Genomic DNA, 25,282 nt, shown 5'->3' with positions numbered 1-25,282 from the left:
TGTCATTTGAATGAATGCAGAATCAAATTTTTGTGGATCATTTCCAAGATATCTCTTTATCTTGCAGTGCTTTAAATTACCATTAATTATCATTTTTATAAAACCACAGATATAACTGGGACAGAAGTATAGCTAAAACCACATTGCCCCTATGACATATTCTGAAAATTGCTTTTAAAAAATAAACTACATAAAACAATTGTTTATTTCCCATTTATTTCTTGCTCTTAAAACTGAAAAGCAGAATATAAAGATACAGCCCTTTCTTGGCAAGATAATACTACTAACTTTCTAATTAATTACTTCAAAAGCTGAAGAAACCTTCAATAAATCATCTTCTTCATGACTTTTTATCAACATCGTTTGACTTTTTAACATTCAGAATACTCCATATTATTTCTGCATCACTACATGCCATGTCAACCTTCTCAGCAGATTCAATATTCTCTTCTCTTTTCCATTAAGTTTAATGGATGTGGAGAGCACTGGTCTTCAACACTGCAAAGATGTGAAATCTCTCTACAACCCCCAGGTCACAATTCTATTAATCTATCCTTAGAGGAATTATTACCTGAGTGATTACAAAAACAAATAACATTTTAAATCATTTTTTCAAGGCATATTGTTAAAAGCAATATAAAGACCAATGGTTCTCAATAGGGGGAAGTGGGCCAAAAGGATGTTTGCCTCCCCTCCCCCATGTTTGGCAATGTCTAGAGACATTTTTCATTGATGCAAGGGGGAGGGGTTGTGTCTAATGGGATGTTGCTAAACAACTCCACATCAAAAATATCAAATGTGCCAAGGTTGAAAAACCCTGATACAGAGGGATTAAGATCCTCGGGAAAAATTTTCTAAAGCAATTTCATGTTCTAAATAACTTCCCAGCGAGAGTTGAATCCAGGAGGTAATGCTGGCAGTAAGAAATAGAGTAAGATTATTAATAGCAACTCTTCCAAGACCAAGACTACCTAACAATAAAATACCTCTGTTCTTTCTTGGCAAGACAATATGGCTGGCTTTCACATTATTAATTAATGGCCCATCAATTTGAAAAGTCAAGTGTTTACAGTAGAAAGGTAGATAATGGCTTTGAAGTTTGTAAGAATTATTCAGGAAAGCTTTTGTTCTATATAAACTCATATAAGAATAATTAATTCTGCTTAAAACAATTGTTATTTGGATTCACTTTTACATGCTAATTTAGAATCAAGCAAATCCTGCCCAAATAATTCCATGAGCACTATAAAATTTATCACAAGAGAGATTGTGTTCATCAATTTTCTTTCTAAAAATCAAATCTTTTTCCTACAATATCTGTATATTGCCACCAGGTAACACCCACCCATCACACCAAGACTGAACACATCTTATTTTCTAAATAATGACCAACCACAGAGTGCAAAAGCAATCTTTCACAAAGTATACATGAATAAGCGAAATGGGCTTGCTCAAAGAGAACAATTACTTTTTCAAAGAGCACTGTCTGATCGTTTCACTGAAAGCATTGCAAAGGCGGTCAAACTGAACATACACACTCTATGGCATTTCTTTGTACTGCTATTTGAAGACAAAAGAAATAGGAAGTCTAAGCAATTGACATATGTTAATAGGGTGATGTTAACATTGTAAGCTTACCTCAAAAACTTCCATATTTTAAAAATTACTCCCAAGGGAAACGTGTAAATGATATGAGCAGAAAATTCATAAAGATAAAAGTACAAATGATTAACAGAAAAATGTTCAACCTCATTAGTATTCCAGAATATGCAAATTAAAGCAAAGATTCCATCTTTGAATATGTAAAGTTATCAAAAAATAAGAGTGGAAGATATACTCTCAACATTGCTAATACAAACATGTATTAAGCCCATGCTGTCTGTATGGTTCTGCTCACCCAAATGGATTTTTTAATGGAAATTTCAAAACCATCAAGTGTACAATCATTTTCCTTTTATACTGAACACCATGACAATGTAGGATTGTGTATTATGTGTACAATTTGGTAGGTGGGCTGTAGCAAAAGTCCTCTGTCAACCTGGTTCAAATATGTTTTCTACAATGAATAGTTTTATAAAGGTAATAGTTTAGCAGGCATTCTATAAAGAATTGTAAACACCTAGAATTCACTACAGTAATCGTGTTTGGTGGCATGCTATTTGGGGAAGGGAAGAGTATTATACAATTTTATCACTTCGCCTCAAAGTCTCAAATCCAACAGTCATCCATCTACATATCAAAAAAATTACTCCTGTAAAATCCACTGAAATTAGTACTTAGTGTTTAAAAAATAAGTTATCAACTTCATAAGTCATAAACTGCACACTTCAAATTCTTGATTTCTATAATTTCAAGCATCAGTTTAATACTATACAGAAAGGCAGGTGAGGTCACATTTCATTATCAATGAAAAGAGGACATTTTAGTGCTTTTTAAAATTAATAGCATGAAAACACATGTAATGCTTGCCTTTCCATGCTAGAGAAGTTATATGTGTATGCATGCTATGGTATGTTAACTTCTTACACCCAATGAAGAGCAGCACATTAACAGTGCTGTGAATAAAATATGCTAGTAGGAGCTGTATACACTCAGAAAAAAATACAGATTAAGCCTATCAAAGTATTTTCTTGACTTTCCTGTGTTTATGTTAATTTCTGAAGGGGAAAGTAAATGAATCAGAGAAAAGCTAAGAAGGTAAAAGTATTTGAACAACACCTTTAACTTTTCTCTAGTTAGTTCACAATTAGTTTCATAGCACGTATTTTTGCTTGCAACCATTACATTACAACGTAGTTAAACCTAACAATGCATTCTAATAACATAATTCCACTGTAACAAAATAACAGGAGTTTGAGTTAGTGTCAAAAGTATTTAACAAAAATTGTTATTGCCCAAAGTAGCAATGTTATCATAAGTGAAAGTCAGTGCCAGTGTGTTGGTATACAAGAACAGCAACACTAACAAAACAGAACAAACAATAAAATTAAAAATAAGAGCCATGAATGGTATACAACAAATGGTGTATAACAAATATGGTTGGTTAATCAAGGCCCTCACTCATGCTTTCCACCAACCTTCCCCCAGAAAAACAAAGTACATACTTCTCACACTCACAATTTAAAAAGAAAATCAAGAAAACAGTTTTCTTCAAAGAAGTACTCCCCTTACATTTGGTTTTCTGCTCTGAAACAGAGAAGTGTCTGCTAGCAGTAGCATTTGCAAAATGAAATATTTCTTATGATAAAGTTGCATAGCAGGTGGAGGAGAAATTTAACCACCTGTTCTCATAGTCATTTGAATTTGAGTGCTAAATCTGTCAAGGTATTTCTTTCTATTCTTGAGAAATAACTTAACTTAAGATAGTAGAAATAACTTTCCATTGATTTGTCTATAGATTTAAATTATTCATACTATATTGAATTCCAAATGTATTAATAACCTTCCTACATCACAACATTTAGAATCTGGACTCTCCTTTACATCCCTCCCAAACAAAAACTGAATTATATTCTCCCTCTCTCATTTAATTTCCCATTAAGAAAAACATAGGGAAAGAATTTAAAAATCAGAAAGGAAGTTTCCAATTCATAAAATTAACATGTATAAAATAAGTTGCTGTTTTCATTAAAAGAAAGACACACAAAAAAAGTTAAAACTTAAAATACTGAAAGATATGTCCTAACTAAAATGTCATTTATAGTATCACTGCACAAGGAAATTATAAATATCACAGCAAGTTCTCTTCATAAGACATAAATTAATTGCTGTTTAAGAAACTGTGGAAGATATATCTCCTTAATGAAGTGCTTGCCTGAAAGGAACTAAAAAAGATAAAGCTTTGGTTACTTGTTTGTATTTTTTTGTATTTTTTAATGACATAAATACAGTTGTCCCTCAGTATCTGCAGGGGATTGGTTCCAGGACACTCCTCCCCTCCCCCGCCCAGATACCAAAATCCACAATGCATACAGTCAGTCCCCCAAATCTCAGATTCCCGACCTCTGATAATATATATATATATATGGATTTAGACTGAAAATATGGTTGGTTGAACCCGAGGATGAAAAACCTGGGGAAACAGAGACCCAACTGTATATTATTGTCCACTTGCATTGAATTCGCAAATAGAAGGCTTTAGCATACATGATATAAAATAGCTGCTAATCTTTCCAAGGCTTTCTTTTCTGCTGCAGCATTACCAGAGCCCCACCCCCCCACTCCCCACATACAAAAGAAGTTCAAATTATTTTCCAAAGTAAAGAAGTTTCCTTATATGCATATGCCTGACACATTTAAAATAAAATCACATTAATAAATAGCTGATGTCAGTTTTAACACAGGAATAAGATCGTTTACCCAGCACCTGCTGTGTGCTAGGCATTTTGCCAGACACATTCTCTGTACTACTTAATCCTCATAACAATCCCATTTTAAAGACAGGAAACTGAAGAGAGTTTAAGGCCTGCCTCACTATGAGTGTGGTAACTATGATTTGAACTCCAGTCTGATTCCAGAGCCCACATTGTTCCCATTACAACAAGCCTAAAAATGAAAAATAGCAGAGTAGAGACCATAAAGCAAATGACATTTTGATGCTTAATTTAAAAATACAAGTTGGATCTCAGAGAGACACATTCTGTTATAGACAAGTCATTTTCTGGTTGAATTAATTCAGTTTAAAATTAGCCGTTTTTACTACTTCCATAAAAACAATACCAGGCTAAAAATCTCTTCCCAATGTTTATGGGATAAAGGGATAGCATATCTTAGGGTGTAACTCAAGTCAAATTTAAGGAGAACTTTGTATTACTGATATCAAAATTTAAAAGGACAGATTCTAATTCCAAAGTCACCCATCATAATCACAGAAATAGCACTATGACACAGATGAGGAAATGGAGCTAAACAAATGGAATGACAAATGATACTCCATTAGATAACTATAACAGGATGAAAGTTAATTATCCAAACCATAAAGCATTTGCACTGAATATCTCAAACCTGTCCCTGAAAGCCTTTAAAATTAATGTTTGCTCCCTCTATCTGCCATATTTCAAAACTTTTGTCTTCCTTCGTCTTTTAAAATCCATACACCAATTAAAGTACATCAAGTCTCATCTGGACTGGAAAATTCTTCTGTTTTAAAGCTCAGTTTATATCCTATTTCTTATTCTTCACATTTTTTATAATATTTTGATGAAAAAATAGATAAATGATAGATGATAGATAGATAGATAGATAGATAGATGATAGATAGATGATAGATAGATAGATAGATAGATAGATGATAGATACCTGAAGTAGAAATAAGAGTAACCAAAAGAATAAATTTCTAAATTCTGATTCCACACCTACTATATAAAAAATCTAAGTTAAAGCTCCCCAACCTTTAGAAGCTACATATAGTGAGAGTATGCAAGTGGTAGTGGTGGGAGGGAGATGTAATATGTACTTGGAGTTTGGGGAAAACAGACTGTGTTCCCATCACTGTTACTAGCCCTCTTCCCAGTGCATAGAGGAAATAATTATAATCCTCTGGCTGCATATTAGTTCTCTGGAAGGATGATCACCCTTCAGCAAGCACCCGCTTTGCCCTTTGAGAAGTTTAACAATACCTAAGACAGGGAACATTCTTCAACCCCCAAATGAAGAAACTGGGATGGGAGCTTGGACACCCAGGACAACGTTTTTAAAAGGAACACTTTGCTCCCAGAGGATTTGTTAACCAAGGTGTCATTTTACTTCTATTACTCTTAGCTCACCAACTTTGAAATTTGACTATTGCGCTATGGTGCGATTCAATGGGAAAGCATGTTAAAGAATTCTGGTATCACCTACCTAAAATTTCAGTTCATTAAATAGTCAAATCTCCAAGTTATCTAATTTGAGTTTATTATAAAGCCAGATTCCACAAACTCAAAGCCAGTTAGAAATCACTGAGACAAAGGGATATATGCACCCCTATGTTCATAGCAGCGCAATTTACAATAGCTAAGATTTGGAAACAGCTTAAGTGCCCATCAACAGATGAGTGGATTAGAAACCTGTAATAGAGCTACACAATGGAATACTATGCTGCTATAAAAAAGAAGGAATTCTTACCATTTACAACAGCATGGATGGAGCTGGAGAGCATTATGCTAAGTGAAATAAGCCAGTCAGTGAAAGATAAATACCGCATGATCTCATTCATTTATGGATAATAAAGAACATTACAAACTGTTAAACAAAAATATAGGCAAAGAAGCATCAAACAGACTGTCAAAACAGTGGGAAGGTAGGGGAGGGTTTGGGGGGGTGGGTTAAGAGATCAATGGAAGGACTTGTGTGCATGCATATAAGCACAATCAACAGATGCAAGACGCTGGGGCAGGGGGAATAAGGGCAAGTGCTGAAGGGTAGGGGAGACGGGGGGAGGTCAGTGGGGGGAAAAAGACATATGTCCTATTATTTGTAATACCTTAAACAATAATTTTTTTTAAAAGAAATCACTGAGACAAATTTCTTTGGGAACAAGAAGGAGAATCATTAATCAAGAGGTAAAAATCATATCCTTTTCTAAATTTAGAATAATTTCCCAATTATATTCAACTTCACAAAGTCAATAATGCATGACCAGGTCTTAGGGGAATGTTTATTTATCTTTAAAAAACAAACAAAAAAAACTAGAGTAAGACCTTCAAAGTAATAGTCAATTGCATTCCATGTTTTAAGAATTATAACAGGCAGTTCTAAGAGCCTCACTGATTCTATATTTTCAAAGCCTCTAGTAAATATGATAAATCTCAACCTTGATTTTGCAATGACCTGGAGGCATATCTAAGTAGTTCAATGAATGTGGCAAGAATTTCAGTATCAAATCAGTCATATTTTAATAGAATGTTTAATATGATTTGATCAATATTTTAATATGATGACCAGTATTTTTAAGATAGGAGAAGTTAATACAAAAAGAAAAATCAGAAGATAGATTATTAACCCAATGAGTCTGGGAATCACACTTAGGATAGTTCTATCAAGCTAATCACACTTATGGAGCTTGTAGAAGCAAAGAGTCTAACTCAAGCAAAAAATTCCCATATTAAATTAAATATTTTGCATTTTGTACATAACTATCTGCATCACCATTAAGGTTTTTTACACTAAACTTTGTTATAAGACTTTAAGTTATTCTTCTCGTACTATGCTTACCATAAAAAATAAAAAAAACATAGCCATTGTTGATCCTAAATTCTCAGGTTGTTAGGAGATGGAAAAAACCTATAGTCACCTACAACCCACTATTTATACATTCAAGTATCATATTCTAAGAGTATAAATATAGTCTTTAACCCCATAAATGAGTTCTGATTTTTCTCCTGAAATGCCATCAGGCTTCATCACTTTATTACACTACTAGAAAATTATTTTAATTAAGATCACTAAAATGTCCAGCTCTCTACGTATCACAACATAATTCCATGATCTAGCTACAAACAGCTCTGGTAATGTAACAAAAATTGCTCTACAAAAATAATTTTATGAGTTTTTGTAAATTGTTCAGTAACACTAAGGAAGGAATCCTGGGGAAATGTTTTATGTACCATATATTTGCATATCCAAAATATTAAATATTCTTAATAAAACAGGTAATTATTTTTTTAAAGGTAGACCTTTTTTGAGGGGGTAGATGCAAATTATAATTATTTGAGGAATTTGCTACTTGGGTAAAGTGCTTCTTTTTAGGAACATTGAAGCCTCTGGTTTAAAGAGTATGTATGTGTGTATACTTTTGTGGAACTCAACAAGGGTATATAATTTAAACAATCTGACACAGTAGGTATCAAACTTTCACACTTCTTGGTTATTTAAATGAGAATATTGCCCTGACTAGCTTGGCTCAATTGGTTGAGTATTGTCCCATGCACCAAAAGGTTGCTGGTTTGATTCCCCATCAGGGACATGGCCAGGTTGCAGGCTACATCCCCATAGGGGGTGTGCAGGAGGCAGCCAACTAATGTTTTGCTCAGACATCAATGTTTTTTTTTCTATCTCTCCCTCTCCCTTCCTCTGTCTGTAAATAATCAATAAAAATCTTTTTAAAACTTGAAATTTTAAGTAGAAGGTAATTGGGTCATTTTCAGACTGTATGTGTTTTTGAAGAAGCTATAAATTGTGAAGAAGTAAAGAAGTACTAACTTGATCTGTTTAAGAAAAATAGGAGAAAGGTATATTAACCAAGAAAGATAAAAGCAGTTATTTCCTTCCTTCCACACAGTCATTAAAAACCAACTTATAATTTCTGACCCTCAGAGTGCAAGTGAGCAGGAGACTGGGAAGCATCACCACATATGTGAGGATAGAAAAGAATCAAAGTTTTAAACATTTGTCCATCTAGTTGTAAAATGCTACTCTAAATGGTATTACCCTCACCCCACCTACAAATCTTCAATATCCAATCTTTTCATATATCACATTTAATGAGAAAATTGATTTATTTGAAAGTACTCTCAATGGAAATGAATTCAATGACATAGTTCTTAATCATTTCTGGAAGCTGGGTCAGTCAGAATAAAGTTTAGGCATCTCAAATGTATTTAGATGTCATGCATTCAAGAGAGACATAGCTAGGATATTTTGGATTATAAAAGAAAATTGTCATCATCAAAATACTTCAGTCACATTGAACTTTTGCTTCCTCACCATATTCCATGTCCAATCAACTGTTAAAAGTATACTGACTGTCTCTCTACTGTGCTCCTGTCTTTCACAACCTCTCCACTCTCACTGATCTTACAACTTCTGGTATCTACTACTTCTCATTTGGATTTTGTCATTAATATAAATTATGTATATTTATATTATATCTTCTTAACAAACTGTCATTGTATTATAGCTCTGAAAGTCACTTCCTTTCTCAAAGAACTCAATGACTCCTCACTACTTGCTAAACAAACACCTAATGTCACACTCTTGAATTCAAGGTTTCTTGGACTAGCCCTTCTTAATTAATCATACATTCCAGCAAATAACTCAAAATAAATATATACTAGTATTTAATGATTAGAGAATACAACTATCATTTTTTTGCTTTAGGATAGGTCATTTTCATATTTATTTACATCTATGCCTTTTTTTTCTATTGTTAACCAAGAATTGTAAACATTTTGATAGAAGGAAAATTTACTGAATTTAAATGGAATAAATGCTAAACATTTGCAATTGGGTTGAAACCGTTATAAGTATAAAAAATTCAGAAGATAAGTAAACACGAATGATTTTTCATTAGTAATTTTAAATTTATTTTTCCTAAACACTAGGTCAGATTTCCTTTTTTCCTAGTCAGACTATTCCTTTTTTCAAACCATGCATACAAAACATGTTATCATTTAATTACAAACACATTTGCTTTAAAACATAAATTTATCCAATTTGCTCCATTATGGTAAAATACATGTAAAAATAAGTTAAAAAAAAAAACCTCTTAACTTTAAGAGTAGTTGCTGTCTTGGAACATATTGTGATCTTATTTTCTTTATCAAATTATAATTTGATGAACCATGACTAAAGTATTCTGGTCACTGGTAAATTGTTTCTACTAAAACTACTTTCAGTCTGTAACCACATAGTGGTATTTATCAGCAAGCAATTAATAGAATCAGGGTTTTGGATTAGTTGTTATCATAGCAAAGATAGCTGTAACTTGCTCTCTAACAATACTGGTACATATTAGATTACTGCATATATCAAATGAAGAAATTCGACACTCAAGTGAAGTGATTTGCACAGGGCTACAGACCTCAAAACTACACTTCCTAAATTAATGCATCAACTCAACAATTACTGAGGACCTACTATGTTCCAGGTATCTCACAAGGAGATAGGTAAACAAAGAGCAGGTTGGATACTTGCTTGCAAAAAAAAATCACAATAAAAGAAACAAACACTTTCCAAAGGACTAAATGATATATAAATAATAATAAATTATCAACATTGTCTATTAATAAATATCACTTTGTATAACTTATATAAACCATAGTAACAAAACTAATTGAGAACTTTGCTCCTTAATACAGAAGTGTATGAGTTCATATTTAGCATCTACACCAAGTAAAAAGATAAATAACATCAAATTCCCTTACTATTATTTTACTTTAAAGAATTACTCATCCCAGGTCAGGCTATTTACAAGGCTGAGTCAGCAAACAACATCCACTATTCAAAAGTATAATCTGCAATTATCCTATAAAATAAAAGCCTAATATGCTAAGTGTCCAACCTTTTGACCATTCAACCAGTCGGTATGACGTTCACTGACCACCAGGGGGAAGATGCTCTGTCCGGTAGGTTAGCTTTCTGCTGGGGTCCGTCTAATCAGGACTGGGTGATACAGGCTAGACATGCCCTGGAGCCCTCCTGCTGTCCCTCCCCAGCCCCAGTCGTGCACCTGTGGGGTACCTCGGCCTGGCCTGCATCCTCTCACAATCCAGGACACCTCGGAGAAAGTTGGAGAGCCAGTTTTGGCCCAATCCACCACAGGCCAGGCCAAGGAACCCCACTGGTGCATGAATCCGTGCACCAAGTCTTTAGTAATTATATAAAAGAAAGCCAAACTTATGATGCAATGGTACATCTCATCATTTGAGAAAAAGGCAGTTTCTAACTGCATCTATCTATGTATTTCAACAATCTGTCTATGGAAAATATTCTAATGAGCCATGTCTTGAGTCCACTTAAGATCAAAATTTTGGTTGCAGTTCCACAAACGTTTATTTGTGAATTATTTAGAAATAATTACATACACACAATCCTTATAGGAAAGTGTTCATAATGAATGAAAATCACTTCAATTTGATGATGCTAAGGGATTGGATGATCTATTCACAACTAAGAACATCCATATACTTTTCAAAATTATATTTAAAATATTGGGGTTCCATCCAAATGAAAGTTAGATCAAACTGAGTTCATTAAAAATGTGGTTCACTGTAGGACAAGAGAAAATTTGCAATGTAATCACATGTATAAAAAGAAATCTAGTTGAGGTTTTTTAATAAATTGGTCTTTTTAAAAAAATCTTTATTGCTAAAAATATTACCTAAGTCCCCACACTCCCCCATTGGCCTCTTCTAACCCACCTCCACACCCACCTCCACACCCACACTCCAGACCTTCACCACCCTATTTTCTGTGTCCAGGGGTTCTGCATATACATACACCTATACAAGTTCTTTGGTTGATCTCTTCTCACTCAGTAAATTGATCTTAATAATTAATTTGTAATACAGTGAAATGGGAAAAGTAATAAAAAGGAATTGATTAAATCATTACTTACAAACATACACAGATGGAGGAAAAATCATCCAACATAAATACCACATTTCTTTTTCAAGGTACAATGGTATGACAAAGAGTAATTTCTAAGGTTCCTTCCAGGTCTTGGTTTAAAAGAACCCTGGTTAAAATAATTATGTTTTTGAGATGTCATGGTTTTATCTCATTGACCAGTGAAAACCACTATATTTTTGAAACCAGAAACAAAAAGTGAGAATAGAAGATGTTACAGGACAAGTTGTAAATGAAGAACAAACCTCATTTTGAATTTTTAGAAACACCTGCAGTGAAAACTTTACTGATATAGAAGGGAAGAAGGGGGAGATAGGGAAGGGACAAATGGATGACATAAGCACTACTTTAGCACAGATGTTCACAAACATTCAACTGAATTTGCCACTCCAATTTATTATTCTCATGTTTAATTCTCAAAATTTTAGTGCTCTAAATAAGTAATCCATGCCTTTCAAATAAAAAACTCAAGCCCCTGCACATTCCATAATAGGAAGCAAACAGTGTTCAGAGAGTTAAATAACTGGTTTTGAGTTTGGAACATTCCTCCACTCACCTCCAAGTTTAGAAATGTCATTTTTCAGGCTACAGTAATTTGCTGGACAGTCAGGTTTTATGATCAATAATTGAGTGATAAAGACAGTACTCATCTGTTATTTTACTGTCCCTATTTCACTCAATAGATGTTAACTAATGCCCAAATTTGTGTATTTTTCCCTTGCACAAAGCAGTGAAAGGCATTATTAAGGCAACAGCCAGATAATTATATGTCACTGATTCTGTAATAGGTTTTGAAGATTTTTTAATGGTTCTCTCTGAACAACCTGTATTGTCCATATGACTTTTCATAGATATGTGAGGAATTGCTATTTAACTATTATTTTCCTGTGGACTTTGTTTTATTCTGAACAGTCCTTTGTATATACTAAAAATGTTTGGAGAAAGTGAAAATGCAGGGATCTTTTAAAATTTTTTCTTCAATTCACCAACACAATAAAAATAATCAATATCAACCAACTTGTATTACACACTCACTGTAGCACTTTTTAGACAGCTCTAATGTCAGTGGAGAAATTTTGGATACTTTTGCTTATTACACAAAACTTTATTAAGAAAACAAATTCATGCCACACCAGCATGCCTCAGTGATAGAGTGTCAACCTATCAACCAGGAGGTCATAATTCAGTTCCCTGTCAGGACACATGCCCAGTTGCGGGCTCAATCCCTGGTGGAGGAAGCAGCTGATCAATGATTCTCTCTCACGATTGATGTTTCTAGCTCCCTCCCCTTCTCCCTACCTCTCTGATATCAATAAAAATACAATAAAAATAAAACAAATTAATGATTTTATTCAAAAGGCATCACTAATGCTTATTAACTTTTAAAAGGAGTCTTGGACCATACAAACCATCTCAAAAACAGCCTGAATTTTTAATAAAGCAAGTACTAGTAAAAAATAAAGTTTTTCAATCTTAGTTTGAACTTACTTCTGCATTTTATGTGTCTCTGTATACTAGCAATTTTTTTGTATGCAATTCATTTGTGCTTGTTTTATAGGACTTGGAGCATAATAAAAGTTCTAATAGTAGAGCTTGTCTTCATGAAACTTTTAATACAACTCAGATTATAACTCTGTCACTGGATAATTCTACTTTTTATAATATTTTCAGTAAATCATTGTTGCAAAGTTTAAGAATTGCCTATGTTATATTTAAACTTGTAATTTTCAAGAATAAAATTACTGATCCAGAGAGTATATAGTGTAATAACAAGAACCACTTGGGCCAATTGGAATAATTTCTTACAATTCATGCAATAGGCCTGTGTTCAACTATAGCATGGTAGACAGAATAATGGCCTCTCAGAGATGACCACATCTGAATCCCTAGAACATGTGAATATGGAATTACATTACAAATGGGGATCTTGTAGATGTGATTAAGCTAAGGACATTGATATGGAAAAATTATCCTGTATTATCCAGGTGGGCTCAACTTAATCACATGAGTCTTTAAAAATGGTAAAGGAAAGCAGAGTAGGTCAGAAGGAGATCAGTGTGGAAAAAAACAACACTGCCATTGCTGGCATTGAAGATGGTGGAAGGGAACCACAAGCCAAGGGATGCAGACCCTCTGGAAGCTGAAATTGAAATAATGTTTCAAGAGAAATATGAAATACTAAGGTTAATTCTGATATACCAGCAAGTAAAGATAATTGCCCCAGTATTTTTTTTTACAGCTTCACCACTTGACAATAGTGTCAAATAAACTAACTTCTCTCCATAGCCCATCCAATTTAAAAATATCTCATCTGTCATATTCTTTGTTCATATAATCTTAGTGTGATATTACCTAATTAATAGATGGCATGAAAGTAGCAAAAGTTTATAAAAGCAAAAAGGCATTAGAGAAGTTAAGAGCTTTGAAATCAAGCAGACCTGAGTTTGAATTCTCATTTCATCTCTTACTTAAAATGTAACATTAAGTAACTTAATTAAGCTCCCTGAACACTGTGCCCTTGTGTGTAAAGCAGGGAAAAGACTTACCCTTATAGAATGTTTGGGAGGCAGCTTGAAAAGTGCCCAACACTTTTATAGTAACACTCAATAAATCATATTATATTTAACTATGTGAACCAGGGCAATTTTTAAATTGCAAATAAATAAATTTCATATGAAATTTACAACATCTGTTCTATAGACTAGATTCAAGATTTAAGCTCCAAGAGTTCTCAAAGTTGTTTTTAACTGTTTTTTCTTATGGAAGGATAACTTGTGTCATTTCTCCATTGAACCTTACCATAAGAAGTATACTCTCCATCAAGTTGAGCATGCTTGTCTTACCATACCATAAATGTGGCAAAATTGGGTAAAAACGTTTACCTGTAGGAACATCTATATGTAGGAAGTCTTCTAATTGGAAATCTTTTACTAAACTTGGAAACATCATATAATTTTATGTTTCACCAAGTTTACATTTTATAGTCCAGGTACACAATGTGTATCTTTGTGCACTATAAAGCACCTAAACTTTATCCAGTTTAAAGTATGGCATTCCATTCTTCTTGTTTAAAAAGGTTACTATCAATTTTAAACATAAATTGCATTATTTTCCATCCTATGTAATATGCACTTTAAAACCCACTCTCTCTCCCTAATTCCTGTCTCCTCATCTAGCCCAGACACATTTCTGTAGTGTTTTCATTGCCATTAAACTTGTTATCCATACTGAAGGTACAGTAAACAAACATGTTATTTAACTTAATTATCTTAGATAATAATTTTCACAACAATAAAGTTAAGCAATTAAATTATTTGCGAATAAAGATAGGATGGAAGACAAAGAATGGTCATTTTGAATGACTGTAAGGACTATACCCCTAGTATCCAGAAGATTTAGCCTGGTACATAACAGAATGTAAATAAATTTTGAATATTATAAATTCATTTATATAAAGTGATTGAAAAAGAACTAAGCACTTTCAAAAATTACTCATTAACTTCTTTATGCACCAACTAGAGGCCTGGTGCATGAAATTGTGCACAGGTGTAGTCCCTAGGCCTAGCCAGCGACTGAAGCGTGAGCGTCTGGAGTGGAAGGGCAGGTCTCAGTTGACATCTGGGCCCTGTGCAGCACCTGGGTCCCCAGGCCCCCACACAACCCCCTCCACCTCAGTCACAGTGCCCAAGACCCTACGTGGAGATACAGTGAGAGTAGCCGGATGCCATGGGCCCAGTGCAGCATGGGCCTCTGGGCTGCCCAGCAATGCTGCATGGAAGCAGGGTGGGTAACACACTCTCTCCTGGCCAGCCTTGCAGACAGGCTCCTGCGCGAACCCATGGGGAGCCCCAACGGCCCCTGCCGTCCCAGTGGCTGCAGCCTGGTTCACCGGAAAGAGGCCATCCAAGTGCAGTGCCAAGCATCTGAGTGTGTGTGTGTGGGAGGGGGGTAGGGATGAGGAGGAGCTTCCCCAGTGTGCAAGCCCTGGCATTCTGGGGAGGGTAGCAGGAGGAGTGAGAGCAAACTCAGTGGACAACCTGCATTCTCACCGCACCTCCATCCCTTCACTTCCACTCCCAGATAGCCAGAGAGAGGTCGCAGGCCCCTGTCTGGGCACCTCTGGAGGTTGGTCATTGCTGCCTAACCCCAGTTCTCCATCCGGGCCCAGGGCCTGGACCCAATCGGGTGATCAGGGCCAGATGGCCTGCTGGTCACCACCTATGGGGCAACTGGTAGGGCAATCAGGCCCCATTCGCACATGCCTTGACCTAGCGCAGCCTGTTCACCTGTTTCATCATCCCACCATGGTTGGGGCCCATTGGGCCGGCAGCACCTCCACTGCCACTGCTGCCAGTGCCACGTTGCCTATGCCCACCAGGTTCCGCACCAGTCAAACTCCCGGTCGAGGGGACAATTTGCATATTAGGCTTTTATTATATAGGATTCCCCAAGAATATCACTTTTATACCACTCTTTCTCATAGTCTTAAGAAAATAAAGCAATACATTCTAACTGCCATTTCAATTTAAAGTATCACACACAATGCTTATAATTCTTGACTATTTAACCACAAGTAATAAAGTCATTAACACAAACACTTGCTTATTATCTCTTTCTTCTTTCTTTCCCCTCCCTCTAAATTGGACCCACTTAAGGTCTCATCTAAATATTCTGAGTTTCAAGGAGAATGTCCGGAATCCTGAGAATTTTTAGTAACACCAAACTTCCCATGATGGTATAATATTTGCATTTTCATATCTCTCTCCTGTGGGGCAACTGTTTTTGAGGGGTACTGGGAACTAACATTCATTTAAGGATAAAAAATGAATCTAGATAAATTATTAACAAGTAAAATCCTTGGAAATTTCTGAAAGTTTCAAAAACACTAGCTGCCTGTACTGCAAGTTTCTTGTATGCAACATTTTTCAGTTAGATTAAGTGGTTATGAGATCTTTAAAAAAAAACAAAAACATACACAATAGGCTTTAAAACAAAAAATTAACTTCACTTCCACATGCCACACTTACTCAGACTAAAAGATCTGAAGTAGCTAAAAGAATAAACACTGAATATGTAGAGCAAGCAATCCAAGTGTAAACCTCTGGAGGGAAGTTAGTAAACTCTAAATTAACCATGGTCCAGTGTGAATCCTATGATTAAAAAATAATACAGTCCCAGGCTCTATAAGACAAGCAAAACATCTGTATAAAAGGACAGAGGTGTTTTTCTTCTATTCAGACCATATAAAAAACATTGCATTCAGATGTAGTATCTCATATACTGTAAAGATTATCATTAAAAAAATATCTGGGTGAGGACAACCAGCAGAGTGAAAGGTTAGGAAAACATGTCACATGAGCTAAAGAGAAGATTTCCAGACTTGTATGTAATGGAAAAAATAGATATTTTTAGTATATAGCTTGATAAGGCACACTAGGAACAGGAAATAAAAGATATGAATTGATTTTGCTCCATGCAAGAAGAGCTGTCCACAAATGAAAGGTGCTGCCTTGATGAGGTAGTAAGCTCTTTGTTGCTGCCAGTCATCAAGGAGGAGATGTGTCACCATATTTCAGAAGTGTCACAGGAAGGATTCTTGTTTTAAAGTGGGTATTGGATCCTCTACATGATCTCTAAGGTCACTTTATCTCCATGGTTTTCTAGTAATAAGGGCAAAGCTAGCCCTTTTGCAAACTCAGACAATAGAAATTCCCAGAGAATATGCCACAAAAGTTACAGACTAACACTAAATTGTTCTTAGGTGTTCTTTATGTTAATGCTCCACATAATTTTGTTTGAATGACTATATGTAGTGAAAATAAATTAAGCAGACACAAGACAAAAGTTTGTGTCTATGCTAATTGTGAAAATGACTAAGTATATTCTTTTCTAACATGAGATAATCAATTTAATAAGTATTTTGCTAAATAAAAAAGATATCAAAACCACAAGTTTTCTTTTATTCACCAAATTAGAAAAAAGACAATCTTAGGAGCTAGAAAATACGTCACATTAGGCAAATACATATGTTTTTTTAATTAAATTTTCTGGTGAAAAGAACACACAAATGCATATTTTAATTGACTCTTTCCTTTGAATCACCCACAAACAAAAATACATTTATATATATTATGCATACTTTTTTCTCAGGAAATCTAACTATTGAATTTTAATGATGAAATTATAGAAAATAATTGCTATAAAATACTATACTATTGATATTTACTATAAAATATATTTTGCATATTAAACAAAAGCATTGTAAACAGGAAGCTAAGTGAATGCAAGTTCATTGGCCAGAAGAGAAAAAGTCTAATTCACCAATACTCATTCTACACTCATTGTCCATTACCTTGACAATGAGTCAAGGATGCAAAATTCTAAAGAAAGCATCTCTTAATGTCAGTCTTGCTAGAATTCCTTGTTATAATGAGCTGGTTAATTCTTACCTATTATCTTACTCCCTAATGTTACACAACCATTATCAAAATGTTCTGCTTATGAAGAAAAGATAAAAGGATCACTAATGCTAATCCTGGTCTATTTCAGTGTGTCCTTAGAATCTAGCAATACATTAATCCTATAACATTAGACAGAAGGAACCATTTTCTATTTTAAAACTATCAATACCAAAACACCAAAAACCCACTAAGATGGGAGTGTTTGTTAAGCTTTATTAATTTAGGCAAAATGACAGGTTAATTTATATGATTCACACCTGTCAGGAGCAGAGTCCTTACTAATTCAGTTTACACTGACCTGAAGATCTTCCCTCAGGCTAAGGTTGAACTTCAATCTACTGTTGAAAAGAGTGTAACACAAACATTTCACTCAGATTTCTATCAAGACAATCCCTTCAAATTCTACATGGATGTCATATCACACTGCCACTTTTCAAAACTGAAGCTGAAGGAAGGCTTAAGTCTACCCAATAAATACTAAGCATTTCATAATAAATCTATCTAGAGGCCAAAGAATTAGTTTCCTAAATCTGTTGTCTTTAAAATACTCCACCCCTCCCAAATCATATTATAACACAATTTGAAAAGTGCATTATATAAAAACTATTTTCCCTAATATTATAAAAAAATATTGTTAGTCATCAATAAGTCTTAAAAATATGGAGAAGTTTCAACTGTCATTCAAATTCTAAAGCAGCAGAAAGAAAAACTTCTGTAGTTTAAACCCACAAGGAAAAATAGCCTTTCTGTTCAGTGTTTGCAGTAAGCAAAACATTCCTTATTGTAGCTTTCACTAGTGTAGCAGCATTGCCCTATCCACAGCATCAATGAAAGGCTCTCTCTAGCTAAGTAGCACCTACACTGAGTTTAGAAAGAGGCCGTAAAGAGCCTTTATATTTTTTCCATTCTTACTCAATTACTACAACCAAAAATATTTCATATTGAAATTTTAGTCTTGAAAAAGTGAAACCTACATAATGTGTATTTGACAAATCATAGTACATAATGATAAAACATTGCAAACCAATGCTTCTGGTACATAAGCAAACCTACAAAAATATGCTTTATTAACTGTGAAGGATTCTATATTCAAGATACTATTTTAACTATTTATACAAGTAAACTCTAAAGTATCACATCTTACCAGTGTCAGAATTTATTCCATTTTAATGCAAAGACTTTAGACCCAAAAGACACAAATAACCATTTAATCTGTTTGCCAGCAGAAAGATTGTGAAGGCAAATATGATGTTACTTGACCCAGTATTCTCTATTATAATTTTTAAAAGCGAAAATAATACTAAACTTAAGTATTATTTTGTATGTAGAAGTGTCATGGAATATAAAGAAGCACTCACAAGAACAACATGTTAAACATGATATTTTTATTTCTGGTCAAGTAAGTAAATGAACTCTAAATTTGTTTTAAAACCTGATTTTGAACTCCCTAAGCTAGTCTTTTCCTATATTTAACATATTTCCTTTATTAAATACATAATACATAATATTTTAAACCTGTATTTATTTATAAAGAAAAATAAATTAAGGCAAATTTAATAATGTAGACCATCACGATGTCAGAATAGTCTAGGCTAATGCTACCACTTTGAATATATTTTTCTATTGTACCTATTTATGCTACCAATAATCAATGTCAACATGCAAAGTCTGTGAAATTTTCTAGCTTCTATTTTCTAAATCAAGTCATTCATAACATCAGGTCAAAGAGGTGAGTACATATGTAAAAGGAAGAAAGTAATTCATTAAAGATGTTATATTGGGTTGTATCTGAGTCTTTGGCTATTATGAATTAACCAAATGTATTTTTAAACCAGCTGCAATTGGAGTTGCACTTTGGATCTTTTGGACAGTAAAACATTGTATAAATACTAGAATAATTAAACATTATTAATTGTAACCTAATGATTTTTAGGGTTTTTTTTGTGGGGTTTTTTTTTTTTTTGGGGGGGGGGAGTGTTTTGTTTTGTTTTGATGATAAACTTCCTTTTGGTAAATCTTTAGTCATTTCTCACCAGCTAAGTTTCATAAAGTCAACAGGCACATCACATTTTCTCAAAAATTTTGAAGGGACTCCATTAACTTGACACCTCCATTACTTTGTGCTTTTGACAACTACAGCTTTTGCGAAACAAATATAACTGATCCTTTTTTCTTATTTACAAATATAGCTTAAAATTTAACTTTATAGGAAAAAGAGTTTAACTCCCAAACAGATAACATCACCTGAAGCATCTATAAAAAGAGATATTTTAAATCGGAAAAATGGAATGATGATGGGATTTAACTAAAATGTCCTCGTTTTCAAGCGCTTTCCAGGGAATCACCTCTTTGGGACTGAGAGCACAAGCACACTTATTTCCTTAGCAGCTGAAAGCATTTCAAAGAACTAGATAGATGCCACTGTGTATCTGAATTTCATAAAAAACAACAACTAAGAAATAAAATTGCAACTCACCAGATTTCTAAACACACAATTAACCTAAAGCAGGAAGAATTTTCCACATCTCTCCTACTGAAAAATATTTTAAAGGGAACGCTGACAGTTAAGACAGACTTATGCTCAAAAGCTTTTCTCAATACTAGTATTTTTTTTAAAGGTCCAGCTTTCACTCCTTATTCCACCAAAAAAATCACAGATAATACTTTAAAATAATATTTTATTACATTTCCTGGATTTGTTTTGAAAGCAACACTGTGAATTTTAAAAATATTTCCAAAAATCCTAGCAAGAATTACCTATATATTTCAGTGTACATTTATTTAAAATAAATTTCTAAAATAGGCATTTGAATAATGTACTTTTCAAATTCACATGTATAAATAATTATTTGTACAATTGTAATTTGTACAAATTAAAACTTACACTTCAGAACCATAATTATAAAACTGGGAAAGATATATTAAACTGATTACTATTAGACACAGGTCAAATATAAAAGTCTTGATTAAAATATTCATTTTATTATCAATATGTTAACTCTGAATGTTTCAAATTCATTAAAAAAATTATATAAAGCATTTCCATATTTCACACAACACAAGAGCAAGCAAGCATCAGCAGCTTTTGGTGCCGCTGCACAAAAGAAGTCATCTTAAATACTTCAGATATACAAAAATTTAAAAAAAACAACAGTGTAAAACATTAAAGTTCATACTTGTGCAATTCCTTAGGTATATCTCTAGACTTGCATATTAGTAATTAAATTACCATTAGGCACTTTAAATAAAAATTTTAAAAAAAACTCCTAAGGAAACAAAACAAAGGTAAAATGTGGGCATGCCAATATCTTTAAATATAAGCAAGCTTTCAGTTTTTAATCTTGTGCATTTTTGGATGTTGCTGTTTGTGATTTTTACCCCCTTTTGTCACAAGGTTGATTCATGAATGAAACCCCACTGTAATATCCTATTTTCTCTCACTTACATGTATGCTGGAGAAAGTGGAGTTGACCTGGATGTTTTAAGCACAGGAACTGGGAATTTCCAGATAGCAGGAGAGCTCGTTTTCCATTTCAATGGCATGTTGTCACCACGGTACTACAATAACAGTAAACAGCGTTTCCATAACAGACTACCAACTAGGACTTCCATTCCACACTGTACTGACACAGCAGTGGCTGCCGCGGAGAACAAGCAAAGGATTCTGCCAGCGCCCTTAAACCGATGCTTCCAATCTGTAAAATAGGGCTACAAGGTACCTCCTTTAAATCCTCCTGTCCCCTAAAGCAATATGATGATTCTATCGTTCTAACTCAACAATAGTGCCACCTCGTTAGGAAAGCATTGACTGCAGTATATTTTTTTTAAGACTGCACTGTGCATACGGCACAATGCAGCTTTATTTAATAAAAGCAGCTAGGGTTTTGCTTTTTATTGTATTGTTTTAAGCTTGCATTGCCATTGTTCTACCTTAACCGGGATACTGCAGCACTGTACTATATTCTGCACCTCTTAACCTGATTTCTGACCAATAGTAGCAGGAAAAAAAAATAGATGGGTTTCATATGAAAATGAAACAACATACCTACTCAGAATACACTTGTCATCCTCTGAACATTCTTCTTTTGAGCTGCAACAATACAAATGGGATATAAACCTCAGCATAGCCTTAGGCCACAGCTAATAGAGATCAGTGACTAAATTCAGCAGCCTGCTTTCCTCCTGTGCAAGCTCTGGCCACACAATACAAGAATGCCATTATGGGAAAAGCCCATTTAAAAATGCCAGTCTCTCTGTTTTCCAGTTAGAAGAAGGCAAATGTAAGAACAAATATAAACTGCTGCAGAACTCTGCACATTCTTCTAGTAGCTTCTGATTCAAGTTGCTCTCCTTTCCCTATTCTTATTTCCAAGCCGGGATGAGCAAAATCTCATACATTTAAAACATGCTGTGGTGACACGAAAATCACTCTGTCTTCTGCAGCAGAGAAGTACAGAGTAGCGTGCTCTGAATAGCAGTCCTCAGAGGGACGCTATCAACAATCTAATTCAATGCTGCCCTCCCTTTCTCTCCCCCTTCCCCCTCCGGTTCACCCCCCTCACTCCTCCCCCCACCCCCAAACAGCTCACAAATTGCCTAGAGGAGAGACCAATGCTGCTGGCCAAGCAGGTGTCCAGCAGGGGCCATTCCGAATCTCAGCAGCCGGTTCGTTACCTCTAGGGCTTAATGACTGACAAGGAGGTTAAAAAATTAAAGCTACTGTCAAAGGCAGCTTGAGGTATTTCATGAAAGCAATGGAAATATAAGGTTCATCTATATTGTTTTAAAATGCTTCCAGAAAATATCATCCTAAGTGCCCTGAAAGTGACTGTTTTAAGTGTCTGTAAAGCATCAAACTCGCAATTTTCTACACAATTCTAAGACAGGAAAATAGGACAACTGGTATTGTGCTGAACTCTTTATTTTCAGGCTGAAGTATTTTACTTCTGATGCAGGTAAGTCACCATCACTAAATATCTAGCTTTACAGCACCCTTCCACTTTTACCTAAAAGCAGAATTATCTCTCTTCAACACTGAAAGCTTAGCAAAGACAGACTACCATTGACACAAAAGCCAGTACCTTTAAAAAAAAATCACTGTAGTGACAAAGCTCGTATTTACTTTCAAGTTTGTATCTAAACAATAAACTTGTGCTTCCAACTTGAGTAGTGGGCTTCAGATACTCTTTCCAAGTTATTACTATTTTCTAAAATATTTACTCTTAAGGAGACTTACTCCTTAAGATGATTTCTCCTTTGTATTCAAAAATCACAGAAATACAGACTCAAATCAGCTAAGGTAAATCACAAGTACCTTCCTTTAAGATACATGTCAACATTCAGGCAAAAAGTATTTTCCTATGAAACCCAAACATATACAGGGTGGGGCAAAAGTAGGTTTATAGTAGATATGCAGTATATACATACACACATTCATATACAGGGTGTCCCAAAAATGTATACACACACTTTGAATAATTATAAAGGCAGTGTTTATTAAAATATATTTCATTTTCAAAATTGAGCTATCAGCTGTTACAGTTTATATATAATACACTGAGTGGCCAGATTATTATGATCTCTGAATGCATAAGAATCTGGCCACTCAATATATATATATATATATATATATATATATATATATATATATATATATATTGGATGCCCAGTGCATGAATTCATGCATGGGTGGGGTCCAGTCAGCCTGGCCAGGGGGAGGGGACATGGGCGTTTGGTGAACTCCTGGTTGAGGGGATAATTTGCATATTAGCCTTTTATTATATAGCATATACATTGAGTGGCCAGATTATTATGTGTTTGGAAATCATAATAATCTGGCCACTCAGTGTACATTTTGGGGACACCCTGTATATGCATATAAACATTCATATATACAAAGAGACTAAAAGACTATTTTGAAATATTGACCAGTAATGCATAAATTTTATTAAATATTAAATAGATATCAGCCATCACCACCTCACAACTAATTTTATTCATTCTAGAATACACAATTAACACCCCCCCAAAAAGAAACAGTCAAACATTTCAAAAGATTAAATTATATTTTCAATTTTTTAGTACTCACACACAAAACTGTCTCATAGACATCTTCAAAGGAATCACAGAAAGGAGTATTTATCCATAGCTTGGTCACCAAAATATATTTCAATGGTTAAAAAAGCCCGCCATTAATACAAATAAGCCATGCTAATATTTTGCATTAGAAGGTTCTGTGTAATAATCCTTAATAGCTATGGAGCAAAAGGGTTGCAGGTACAATCAGCAGTAACAATCTTTTGGAAACCCCAAGAAGGACACACACACGTATTCAAACAAGTTTGGAATGTACTATTCCAAAATCCAATGCATTCTCAAGCATTTAAAATATAAAACATAAAACAGCTCCAAATTAGCTATCTGTAGCAAGAACGCAGTGCTTTATTTTTTATTTTATTTTATTTTATTTTATTGATTTATTGATTATGGTATTACATAATTGTCCTCATCCCCCCATTCCCATCCCAAACCCCTCCCCACGAAATGGGTTGAATTTTCTTTCTAAAACACTGCTTCCTTCACCCACCAAAAGGAAGCAGTATTTTAGAAAGGAAATTCAACCACATTCCAACTTATGACAAAGCAGTGATTGCAAATGTAACTTCTCCTGAGAACAAACAACCCAAAACCTATGTAAAAATATGATAGTAAAATGTTCTGAGCAGTTTATCTATAAAACTACTCAACAGTTATAAGTGGGATATGGGGTGAATATAGAATTTTCCAAATTTCCAAGAGGGTAGCCCTCACAAATAGGTAAAGATCACTTTATTGCAAAGGCTCTCAAGTTATTATTCTTCTGTGAACAATCAACTGATTTAAAAAAGCAATATTCTTTGTAACTAATCTCATTAGGCTCCAAAGAAATCAACCAATACCACCAAATAATCTATGCTAATTTTCAGTCTACATTATCCTTATACTTAATGCGGGTTTTTTTTAGTCTTAATGTCCAGAACCTGTTTTTATGGTATTATAATTGTACAATAGCATTTGTTCAAAGGGAAAAGAAAATAAGGCTGCTTCCTCCACCTCATCCTCAGCACTCTTAAATATCCTCAAACCCTGAAATCATTATATGTGATGATGGACATTTACTTATATTCAGATCTTTCACTTTAATAAACTGCTAGGCGAGATCTGTAGTTATCTCTCATGAGCAAACATCTATTATGCCAAAGGCTTTAAAAATAATTCCTTTAAGTAGAAATATAGTCCATTAAATATACTTTACACTATTAATTTGTTTAACACCATTACTCATCATTTAGAAATACACTTCAGCCAGGTAAAATCACTGGAATTACAAATTAGCAAATTCCAAATTAATCAGTTTTTATTACCTGACAGCAACTCCAGTAGCAACTACGAAGTGTAATTACCATTGCATTCTGGAACTAAAATTGTTTTCAATTCAGAGTGAAAGGAAGAAA

At 34.2% G+C, this 25,282-nt stretch overlaps 1 protein-coding gene across 9 annotated transcripts in view; it reads right to left on the bottom strand.

The window, feature by feature from the left end:
* KLHL13 (kelch like family member 13) overlaps positions 1–25,282 on the bottom strand; it is a 208,001-nt gene that overhangs the window by 54,803 nt on the left and 127,916 nt on the right. The window contains exons 2-3 of one of the 9 annotated variants that reach the window (XM_084870372.1): positions 21,835–21,879; positions 21,235–21,347 (exon numbers count right to left, since the gene is read on the bottom strand). The exons of 7 other annotated variants lie outside the window; for them this stretch is intronic. In XM_084870372.1, the coding sequence (XP_084726498.1) occupies positions 21,235–21,332 (98 nt within the window). In that variant the 5' untranslated portion in view covers positions 21,333–21,347; positions 21,835–21,879. Of the gene's footprint in view, positions 1–21,234; positions 21,348–21,834; positions 21,930–25,282 lie in introns of those variants that run through there. One more of the 9 variants, XM_084870377.1, reaches the window with a different exon arrangement.

The sequence above is a fragment of the Pipistrellus hanaki genome (genome assembly GCF_964339955.1).
Source record: "Pipistrellus hanaki genome assembly, chromosome: X".
Taxonomy (NCBI): Eukaryota; Metazoa; Chordata; class Mammalia; order Chiroptera; family Vespertilionidae; genus Pipistrellus; species Pipistrellus hanaki.
Note: the sequence above shows the minus strand (reverse complement) of the source record. Positions and strands in the feature narration are given on the sequence as shown.